Below are 12,264 nucleotides of genomic sequence, written 5' to 3'. Positions count from 1 at the left end.
GTCATCCTAAGTGGGTGAGACAAACATGTAACACGTAATTTATTCTACGCCTAATGCATCAGCTAGAAACATATATCCGCTTAACAAGTGAACTGTTTAATGTCACCCAGTTTGCTCAGCTGAACAGGCTATTTGGAGTTAGATTTATTTAAAATCTCTGGTCTTTTGTTTGCATATATCAATGCTAGTTTACATTTATGAACATATTACATCTCCTTTAGTGTACAATACTGTTTTCAATAGTTTTAAAATAACGATTTACATTATTACTCTATACATATTTCAAGAGATGAAATTTAGTTCACCTAGCAATTAATGCCACATCATCCTTTTTAAAACCTTATCACCAATGCTAGAGTTGATGAGCCACTTAATATTTAGTCTTGCTTACTCTGGACATTGTATTACAATTATCCAGCCTTAAAGTGATGATAAAGCTGACTTTTTTCTTCCTTCCCCAATTCTATATTTTTCATCAGACAAACCAGCAAAAAACAGCTTTAATGGCAATGCCCACCACAGCAGCACTCTTTCTGTTTTTGAGAAGAGCTGTTCCTCCACTGAGCAAGACATTGACAGAAACACAAATGCACACTGTAGCCCATCAAATATCCCCACCTGTTTCCCTGGCAACACTCAGAGACCTACACAAAGTGACTGCATCAAGGAGAAGGAAACTTGGAAGAGAGGAATCATGCCTGCGCTTCAGCGTCGTCACTACTACATGTGACAATAAACAAATTCCACAGAGCAAAACCACTGGCGAGTGGAAAGGGAGTAAAAATGTATCCCTGGAAGTCTGACCAGGAAAGGAGGGAAGCCATGGTTTAGCAGTGCTGAGCTTTGATCTCAGTTATGAACTGTAAACGTGTGAAACAAAAAAAACCACTAAATTGCAGCCATAGACATAAATGTGCTAACCTGTTTTTTCATTGTACTGTTATCTCCCACGCTCATCACTGCATGATATATAGTACAGATGGATCTTGTTCATTTTCTCTTTCAGCCTTTAGCCATATGGCTCAAATTAAATGGTTCTTTGCTTAAGTAATAGAATATGCTGTGTATGCCTCCTAGTCAACATGATCAGCAGCAGAACACTGCTGACAGGCACTGGTTTTCCACCCAGAAATGGCAGGATGCTTAGCGCTCTCCCTTTGCTTCTTCAGAGTCTCTGTAGTCTGGTCTTCTTAAATAAAACCGCTGTGAAAAACTTTTACAGCTTACCCTTTTTATTCTTGGCAACCAGAGAACAGACAACTCAGGGTGGTCACCATCACTGTGGAACCAATAAGGCATTCATCTCGGCACAGAAACCGCATTTCATGAGCCATCAACAGTTTGCGGAATGTGCTGCAAACTTGTCGTAACACGTGCCAGGAGTCTGAGAAACTGAAACTCTGGCCAGTATATTTGACTTGTGCTCCTATGTTCCCCTTTAAAGGGCAGTGAAATACATGTATTTTCAGTGATTTTATGTATAGATGGATGACTTGCAAGTGAAGGTCGACTTCTGATTCTTCTAGAGGGGAATATAATACATTTCCATAAGAAGTTACAAATTTACCTTTGACTATACTTTTTATATTTTTTGAAAGGCATATTTAAAATATGTCATATTAATATGACATTAAAAACCAAGTTGTATTCATTGCTCTTTCACCCATAGAATCATAAAATAGTCTGGGTTGGAAGGGACCTTTAAAGGTCATCTAGTCCAACCCCCCTGCAGTGAGCAAGGACATCTTCAGCTAGATAAGGTTGCTCAGAGCCCTGTCCAACCTGACCTTAAATGTTTCCAGGGATGGGGCATCTACCACCTCTCTGGGCAACCTGTTCCAGTGTTTCATCACCCTCATCATAAAAAAATTTCTTCCTTATATCTAGTCTAAATTTACCCTCTTTTAGTTTAAAACCATTACCCCTTATCCTGTCGCTACAAGCCCTGCTAAAAAGTCTGTCCCATCTCACCCATCCTCTTTTTTATCAGAAGTGTACAGGTAACATTTAACTTTCTTGATGCCCTCTTTCCATAAATTCAGTCCAACTTATCACCCTTTTTGATTGAATGAGTATCATTCACTAGGATATAGCTATGCAGTAAACTTCTTCAAAAGCCAACGGAAAAAACAATTTCCAGTAAACCAAAACCCCAAGGAAATAGCCAGCAGATAAATCCCTTCAACTACTAAAGATCATTCAGGATGAAGCAGCGTGTATTAGCAAAAAAGATAACATCAGAACAAATGCGTTAATTGCCTTAGATGTTTACAGCATCTAAAATAACAAATAAAGACAGAAAATTCACAAAAATAAAGCTAGCAATAACCTAGTACTTGAATAGTCACTGATTACTCTTTCAATTCCTCTATGAGATAACATGATTATCAAAGATACCAATATACCTGTGGGAATGTTTAAGTGATCTGTGGTCTCCATTAAACTCCCTTCAGACCCATTAGATGTCTGAGGTGGTCCTTTGAGCGTTTAGGGTTCCCACTAGAGCACGGCATATTTTATACGTTGGGAAACTGAGGTACAGAAGTAACAAGACTCACCCATGAACATACAAGCAAACTTGGGTCAGAGCAAATACTAAAATTCAGAAGGCCTTAACCTTGATGTTCATTTCCCCAGGTCCATAATAAATGGGTTACCTATAGCTATCTTGGAAAAAAAAACAAAAAAGAAAAAGAAAACCAAACCAGTATCCCAGATGTGAATGCTGAATCCATTACTCTCAGTAGTACACAAACAGAGGAGGTGAAATCAACGCATGCATCAACACAACTGTGTGGAAGAACAGAATTCAATAGTTAACATTACATAAGGAAGACAAGTAATTAAGGAAAGTTTCTCCTTTTGAGCTTTTCAATCATTTATAACCCAGGGTCATCCCCATATTACATAATACTTTTGCTGAGTTCTTTTCAGGACTTGAATCACTGTTCTTGTTTCTTCCATTTAGCAACCTCACCTACCATTACAGTAGTTTTCATATCTTACCATAAAAACAAGTCAAATGCTCCCATAACGACCTAAAACATGCTTCAAATACCTCTTACTGAACTCCATTACACAACACAATTCTTCCAGCACAAGTAAATCAAAACCAAGAATATACAACTTCCTGTTCATGCCAAAAATTATTTTCCTATATTAATTCAACTTTTCAGTACTATGAATGTGTCTGTGCTTCTGCACATGGACCAGTTGGGAAGGAGAGGAGAACAGCAAAAGCCTACCAGAAACAGCATGTGGATTTACTAGGGAAGAACTTTTTCTTGCATCTTTTTGCAAATGTGTCTACAGAAGAAAATTAACACATCAGGCCTCTTTGGCATACAGAGTTAAGATAACTATTTCCACAGGAATGGTCCAGTTGGGATGCCAGAGACTCATACTCACAGACTTTCAAGCAAGACTAACTCCAATACATGAAACAGACTTTGCCTGATTTGCTCAAAGAAATGCGATCAGATAAACATGCTATTTTTTTCTGAAGACTGAGAATGTGAAATGTTTTCTGCTTTAAATATGGTTGCAGGAAGCAAACACAATTGCACTCTACTCGGAAACAATATTAGAACCATAGAAACAAAGGACTCTGCCAAACAGCTGAGACTTCAATCCTTCTTCATGTTCATAACTAAAAGAACTCGTAGTCTACTTTTGGTGCTAGGGAAGAACAATAGGGATAAGGCAAAAGCACATCAAGGGCAGGAGCAGCATAGCAGAATACACTCCAGGAAAACTTTCCTGCTTCCCCCACACCCTCAGGCCACACAGTTTCTCCTGCCAAAAGACAAAGGGCTTAAAAAAAAAAAAGACATGAACTTAATATCCCCTAAATGTGTTCTCTATAATTCAGAGACAAAAGAATGGTATGCAAAGCAGAACTGGGTAGAAAACTGCAAATTGATGATTTTGCCAAGTGAAAACCAAGTTCACACAGCCCTTGCTTTCTACCTCAGAACAGTAGTAAAACATGCCCTTGATTTATATGTACTTATAAAACCTTTCAAACTTTCAGCAGTTGCATATTACAGCCCGTAACGAGATGAATTCAGATTCAGCTATTAATTTCTCTGTAGCACCCAAAGTAAAGTTTGCATCTTTGAACTATACTATCCTTTTTTGCAGCGTTGTAGAAAGGTGAAAGGACCAATTGCATTTACCCAATAATAAATAGCAAGATACGCTTATGACAGTTGCCTCCTCACAAAAAAGGATTTTGGTGGAGAAAAAAGTGCCATGATAAGAGAAATGTAACCAACAACCAGTAATCCTCACAAGGGCACAACCAGAATCCATCAAGAATCCTTGCTAATCACAGCAGTAATGTGAGAATATCAACCTTACACTACTTAATCTGGTGCGCTGTAGATACAAACCAACTTTTCTCAGTCCTCCAGAAATGGAAGAGGTGACCCCCCTACTACTTAATACTTTTACAGAGAATCATCATTATTCTGTATCTCTCCAGTTCCCACAAACTGGAAATGAGAGCTGAAAATAAGGTCTGAGACATGGTTCTATATCATGGAAGCAGGATTTTGCCTGCAGCATTCCAAATTGTTCTTGATCATTAGGTGTTATTAAAATCACATTCTGTGAGGGCACTGAGATTTCACCACAGCAGTTCCTTGGTATACTTTGAAAACAGAGAGAAACATAATATAACTTTATGACGACTGCGAAATCATGCAGTTTCAGGCAGAGAATGACAATACTTTACTGGTAGTGCTTTGTAATTTGTGATAAATACCCAACAGCCTCACCAACGATGCAATACTACCATGATAAAGATTGTGCCATCATCAACTATAAAATGCCGCATCTTGGTAGGTGCAAATAAACAAGCAACAGTGAACTATTACACAAAGTCTTACCAGTCCTTTCCCTTTGCAGGAAGGCTGTACTTTCTGAGCTTCTGTAATCGTAATCTTTAGCAGCCAAGAAGACTGGAACTAAGGGGGCAACTCTACAGAATAACTAACACAATTAGGTGTATATTCAAACTTGTCTATACAGGCCAATTCAGATAAGTCTGCATTCAGAGTAACAGCAGACACAACAGTATATGCAAATAGCAAGGCTATGCTCTTCTTCTTTCATGACTGATTATATTCAGTTTAGTTGGACCACTTGGCAGAAACGTTTGATTAAAGCTGAGGGAAGATTTATTCATTTGTATAACCAGTATCCTCCATATTCTTTTTAATTCTTATACTTGATCCCTTTTATTAGGAGAAGACTGAATTAATACAATGATCAGAGCTTACCAAGAGAACAATTAGTTCAGCTCATCTTTTACCTATTGAGTACCATTTAACCTGAAGGTTGAGACCACGAATGATGTACAAAGTAATTTCATTTTTTTGTGATATTGTCACCAAACATCATGAAACTGAGAAACGTCAAAGCCAAGAGGTTCAAGTAGTTTCTACTGTTTGGATGAGGGTTTTTCTTTCTCCCCTCATGCTCCACTTCCGCATCTAATCTTGCTGACAGGCAAGGATTTGGTCTGATCGGCTGTGAAGCCGCTGCACAAAGTCACAGTAGGAATACTCAACAAGCTGTTCCTCCCACACTCACCTACGAGAGGGACGCCCAATTCTAAGTAATACGCTCCCTTATATACAATCCTCTCAGGGTCATGCATACAGCAGCTGGTAAATGATAATATAAGAGCTTTAATCTCATTGTCTAAGTAGCCCATTAATGCTTAAAAGGAGCTGCAAGAATGAAGTCACCCTTGAAACTGAGACATAAGTACCTATAAGAATTTTCTGTGGCTATTTACAAAGGGAGGAGCTGACAATAACCATCCTGGAGAATATGAGGGGTATTAACTGCTGCAGCTGCACCTCAGACCGTTCTGAAGTGTAACATTTATGTCTCCTTGCAGCACAACTGTGGGAAAATTCATGAGGCTAAGGGTACAATATTAAATAAATGTAGTGTGAAATAATGCCCAGAGCTAGCACTGAAACCCATGTAAATTATAGTCTATTAATAGGGATCACAATCTACATATATTAAATGCACTTAAAAATACAATATTTAGGCAAATACAGGATATAAAAATAACTCATTATATATGAAAGGCTGGCTACCGAGTAAACTCTTGAAATTCATACATCTCTTGAGGCTAGTTGGCAGGCTTATAGGAGGGATTAACAAACACAGAAAGAACTTGCAGACTTCAGAGCTTGAGGTTGTTTTTGGAGAGAGGCTAGGAGGAAATTACCTACTGGCATATTGTTTCAAAAACCTTAATTAAAATGAAAATTGAAGTTTTTTTCTGAAGCATTTGTTATTATCTTTGAAGGGTGGGATACTATCGGCTTGAGAGAAGTAACTTCTACCCTGCAGTAACCACTTGTGCCCAGACTCTTATTCCACAGCATCGAGGTGGCTGGTCATTTTTATTGAGATAAACTTCACTGCTTTAACTATGGGATAAAGAACATATGCATGACCAGCTACCATGGGACAGCTGGCACACCATACCAAAACCACCTTTTTGCATGCCCACACACATTCATGCTTTAAAACTCTTTATGCATTCATGCATAAAACTAAACCATACAAACGCAAGTAATTCATGTTGCCAGGCAGGAGACTGGCTGTCACTTTATGGATTCTCAATTTCCAAAGAAAGAGGTTATATTACTGTTCGTATTACAGAAGTCCTCATGCACAAAATGCTTTCCTTTGTTTTCAGTAGTCCACTGACATTCAAAGATGGATTTTAACAAAGAAGTCTGTGAAAGTCAGTAACTCCTGTCACTTACTTGGCTTAGAGTTAATGACGACATTTTCAGCAGAGTGCTGGGATGGAAACCTGCAGTTCTCTCCTTGGCCCTCGCTGCTGCCATACTCTATGACTTCCACTTGCCCCAGCGGTACGCTCCACTTCAATAAATACCTTTGGCCAGTTGTCACGGTGCCGCTGCTTTCGTAGGAAGAGCTGGAAGATGCACAGATTATTGCTGTGACAAGCAACTGTGTTTCATGGCATCCTATTTATTATTTTAGCTTCTAAAATCTGCTGTTTATCAGTCTGAGTACCATGCACAACTTTAAACACATACATGCACCAGGCTGACTTTTGTGACTGACCTTTCCTGAGAGTGTAAAGAACAGCTATGCAGGTGCAGATAATCTTGTTTACAAACAGTGTAGGACTGCCAACAACAGTCCCTACATTTCTATAACAAAACATAAATGACTGTCTTTTAAGATGAACGTGCATTTTGATATACTTACACAAGTGCTTAGGATGATACCGTGGCTCCATCTTTTCCTAATTCGTTTGGATTGTGCTGTCTTTCAGGTCAGTACTTGAAACAGTGCCAAAAAGAAGTAACTGCTACGTTTAGGGAAATATGGATGATAGGACCTTTGAATGACTACTGGCAGCAAGAAGGGCAACGTAACCTCCCAGGTGCTGACAAGCTAACATTTCTGCTGAGCCCCACAGCCCAGGATGTTCTTTACAGCAGACCTTTGCAACTGCTGTGGCTTCTGAGAGCAATCCCACATGAGCTGCTGCTGCTGCTAAAGGAAGTGTGTATCACAACAGGCATTTCAGAGGAAACAGCATGCTGAGGAAGCTCACTTGGAACAGAAATGGCATTAATACTCCTTTTCCTTTGTTTCCTTCATTCCCTTATTCACATTCAAGCACATATAACAAACACTTATTATAAAGGACAGAAGAGATGTTAAAGTGAACAAAAAAGGTTTACTTCACAGAAAGCATGACTGAAATAGATAAGTTAAATGCTTGGGAGAAATCACCAAAACATGTTTATTGTGAACAGTACCTTAATGCTCATATTCAGCTACTCAGCTACCTATTCACAACACAGCCATACTTTTGTTTCGTTGAAGAGGCAAGTATGAACAAAAACCACAAGTGCCACAGCTTAAGTAAATATTTATAAACTCTTGATCTAGTTCAGAAGAAAGAAAACAAGACAAGGCAGGACACAGCTGTTCACTCACTAGGGATAGCATCCACTCTGTCCAACTCCTGCTACTTAAAAAAGTTAGGTCTCTGGTTAGAGACGGTCATCTAGACTACATGTGAAGAAGGACCTTCTGAGGGTCATGTACTTTTGACAACTATACAAAATTGGTCTGGAACCAATGGTCCCCAGGTTCCTGGAACATCTGACTTTTTCTGTAAAGGTTGGACAACAGGTGGTTAAGAAAAGTGAGCTGATAGATACTGCACAGCTAAGTGTCAAGTTTCTGAAGAAGTCTACAGCTCCGGGTAAATCTGCAGGCATGCACCTTGAAAACCATTGCTATAACAGAAACCTAGCTTAGGTAAGATGCCTAACTTCTATACAGCTAAAATGAAAAGAAATAAAGCTCATCCTACATGAGCCCAACAGGCAAGGGGAACATTCTATAGCATACTCTTATTTTGAACCAAAAATTCTGGACTGGATACAGGTGAAATTTGGCAGTTGATTTCCTTCAGTCCATAACTATATTTTGCATGACAAAGGTAGTTCCTTCTGCACTAAAAATATAAAAGCAGTCCATGAATCCAACACACACAGCTTGCAGGTGGACCCACCTGCAACTGAACACCCCAAGGAAGTCACAAACCCTTTTTCTGCTAGTGAATAAAGCTAGAAATGCATTCAAGTATTCTAAAATCCCACTGTTATATAAATAAGCGGGTTGGAAAGCAAACCTGAACTGCTAGAGAAAACCATAATTAAACTTTTTCAGAGTTAGCAAGCCCCCATGACACACACATGCCCAATTACCATCCCAAATGACGTTGCTCAGAACCAGTTAATGCCCACAGAAACAACAGTGCTGTTAGTGATAACTAGAACTGTTGACTTAATAAGGAACACAGAGACTTTGCATAATCATGAACTTTTCACGTGGAAAATGAAAACAGACTGCATGTTGCCACTTCAGGGACAATTACAAAAAAAATCCAAGACGATGATGTCATGGAAAAGATAAAATGGTTAAAAGCAATTTTCTCCCAAACAATCATAAGAAAATATCCAGGTGTTACTATAGAAATGAATAAATTGTAAAGGAGTAAAAAGTCGCAATTCCTACGATAATTGGACATAAGCTTGTGCATTTTCTGAAGTGCAGTTAATACATGGCACTTCTCACTCACTAACATGAGACCAAGCATTCACACAATTACAAAAATATGTACTGTATTCATATTTCAGTAATGAACTAAGATATAAACTCATATCACGCTTAAGAAAAGCTGTTCTTGGAAGATTTTAATGGTCTACATTTTCTCTGTCAGAATGTACCATCACATAAAGTAATTTATGATACAAACAACATTTGAATGTGCGTGTGACCTTGGCATACACAAAGGTATAGTAACAGTAATAATTACAGCCAACTAAAACACAGAAGGCACTATGAAAAAATGCTTTCTTCAAAGCACCTCAGCTTTAATCCTTCAATGTTTAGTCTCAGAGAAAAAAACCCTTCCCCAGCTGGAACTTTGCTAGTGAGTCCCAGGTTTTTTCTAGCTACATGCATTGGCTTTGTGTTTGTTTTCTTTTTTTTTTAATTTGCAACTTGTGTCAAGTTACAGATTTGTGTGTGTGACAGTATGAGTTTAAGGAAGAAGAGAAAAGAATCCTACCTTAGCATGCCTGCACTCCTTTAAAAACTAATACGCAGCAATAACTAGACACTAAAGAGCATTTCTATCTGTAATCTCCAATTGCTATAATTTTCTTACAAATTTACGTTAGAACTTCCAAACATCAGCAGGCAATTTAGAGGACTGTAAGTTATCCATTTATTATGGCTACTGTTAGAAATCATTAGCCATAGTAAAAACAACAATTAAAAAAAATTTCAGTGTCATTTATTCCAGCTGAAGCTTGAATGATCATTTAAAAAATATGACTCAAGTCTTACCGAATATTTACTGTTGCACACATCAGCACATCATTTAACATGAAAAGTCGTCGTTCTTTGGTTTTGATAATTTCTCCTTTGTCATTGTAAACCGTCTCAACCATATCATCAGTCCGTATGAGGTATCTGTTTCCACTGCTGAGTAGCTAGATTTTAAAAATAATCAACATTGTATATTATACATGGTACATCTAATATCCTGTGCAAAAAATAAAAGAAAATACAATGGGTTATCACTTGCCATCCTAATACAAGCGTTTGCAGGTGGATTTGCCAAGTGAATTAAGCCTCTTTACTGATTTGCTTTTCATTTAGAGAAACAGTAACTTCTGCTGCCAGCAATACGGCCTGCAGGGGTGTTCGGTCTTAATATGGAACGTTATTGCTTTGAAAATCTAGGTCCCCTAGTGGAAAAAATCATAGCTTCCATAATTTCTGTTGTTTCCTTCCCTCATCCCTTTTTTCACAGCCCATTTAAGTGCTATGCATGGTCCCAGCCATCCCAAAAGGGGAAGTCAGGGTGGGAGGAGGAAGAGCGTTCCCGCCTGCTCTGTCCACGGGGGCTCACAGAGCTAGCTGAGGAGCGCGGCTGGCAAGTTTCCACAGGCTGCCAGGAAGGTAACATGTACAAAAGATGGATGGCCTGTAAATTGCTCCTGCTGTTTGCCTTCAAGGGCTGAGGATCAGCACTGTGTGCAAGCATGAACTGATTCCCCACAGGTCAAATACACCTCCGTAGTGGCCAAGAGAACAAAATGGTCTGTAACTCACCCACTTCCTATTCATCCACCTCCTTCACCGCCTGTTTCACCCTGCCTGGCATTGTTCCAAAACTATTAAGCCACAAAGCACACAGGGCCCTACGTAATTTGGAGTCACCATCCAGGTATATCTCAATTTGTCCCCCTCATGCAGAACATACAAGATTTTACCGTTTATATAGACTAACAAAGAGAAACCTGTAGCACCTCTTAAAACACATGTTCTGTGTCTTGAACTCCTGCACAAGAAGCAGGAGTATGAAAACTAGAAAGTAAAATGTCTGAATCCATCTTCTAATGCACTTAGAATGGAAATACTGTTCCAGTGTGACAATAAATTCAGTATCCCATTTTTTATAAATAGCCTAAAACAAGTGTGTTCTGGTTGACTGCTTTCTTTCCTGAAAACTATGTTTTTATGCATCACAAACAAAAATACTCCTTGCACTCCTTAAGCATGCCCCCATTACTCCATCCCAGAATGAGTCCAGTATAATCACCTGTAACTTCATGAAAGCAGTAATTGAAGTATTTATGCCCCGTCTCATGGGAAAGGAGGAAACATATGATGCAAATAAGACAAGCATACATATATCCACAGTATGCACTACTGACAAACTCAAATGAAGATTGTTACTTCCTTCCTACTGAATGTCTTCCACAGTTCTTTAAAGACATTTCTACTGAATGATCTGAACACATGAATGAAATAGACTGGGATGTTCCTTAAAACAAGGAAGATGTTGGACACATTCAATAGCGTATCTTGAACTGCTCCATAGTCAGAGGCACTGCAGTATAAGGAACTGGTTCCTTCCTTTATACAGGAGTAATTCCTCAGTTCCAGAATAAATTCAAAATTGAATTTTGAATTTATCAGAAGATGTGCATGAGACACTACTACAGGACAAGGCCACAGCTTTATCTATACACTGCCAAAGGACACTAATACTGCTGCTGCTATTTCAGCATGTCGCCTGCTCCAGCACACAGTGGTTTAACTAGTGAGCCTATTCAGTCCTGGAGGTAGCTCACATCTCACACCTACCACTAGAATGACCCCACAGAAAAACTTCAGGTGTCTCTTTGGTGTCTGTTCTAAAGATTGCTCAAGGCCCAGAAACTAATAATATACTGACTCTTCCATCACACATTCTTCCTAACCTTGTTGCTTCACATTACTTCCTAACCTTGTTCAGATAACGTTCATTCATTGCTTTTGCTATTTGTTTTATTTCACAGCGTTGATCGGCATCCCTTTTCCTTTCATTTAACTTCTCTGCCAGTGTTTCGAGTTCTGTAAGAGCCATTTGTAGAGGTAATCTGTCGGGATGTCCTTTATTAGTGTTCTTCAACATATCCTGAGGGGAAGTAATAAAATAAAAAAAAAAAATCTAAAAAATCAGTTTTAATTTTAAAGTCAAGTTCAAAAGATTACAAGATGTAATGTTATTGCTACGTTGTTTACCCAAGCACTACTAACTAACAAGACCAATGACCACCTAATGAATATTCAGACAGCACATCGCTTATTTTCCTGAATACCTTAACAGTTCTTAAA

General features: G+C 38.7%; 1 protein-coding gene across 2 annotated transcripts in view; it reads right to left on the bottom strand.

Annotated features, from left to right (window-relative positions):
- Window positions 1–12,264, bottom strand: part of ARHGEF10 (Rho guanine nucleotide exchange factor 10) — a 117,582-nt gene that overhangs the window by 48,109 nt on the left and 57,209 nt on the right. For both annotated transcript variants that reach the window (XM_075145183.1, XM_075145182.1), the window contains 3 exons: window positions 11,894–12,064; window positions 9,943–10,088; window positions 6,801–6,976 (listed from right to left, as the gene is read on the bottom strand). In XM_075145183.1, the coding sequence (XP_075001284.1) occupies window positions 6,801–6,976; window positions 9,943–10,088; window positions 11,894–12,064 (493 nt within the window). The remainder of the gene's footprint in view (window positions 1–6,800; window positions 6,977–9,942; window positions 10,089–11,893; window positions 12,065–12,264) is intronic.

This window comes from Calonectris borealis, chromosome 3, assembly GCF_964195595.1.
Source record: "Calonectris borealis chromosome 3, bCalBor7.hap1.2, whole genome shotgun sequence".
Taxonomy (NCBI): Eukaryota; Metazoa; Chordata; class Aves; order Procellariiformes; family Procellariidae; genus Calonectris; species Calonectris borealis.
The sequence above is the reverse complement of the archived record's forward strand: the minus strand, read 5'-3'. Positions and strand labels throughout refer to the sequence as shown.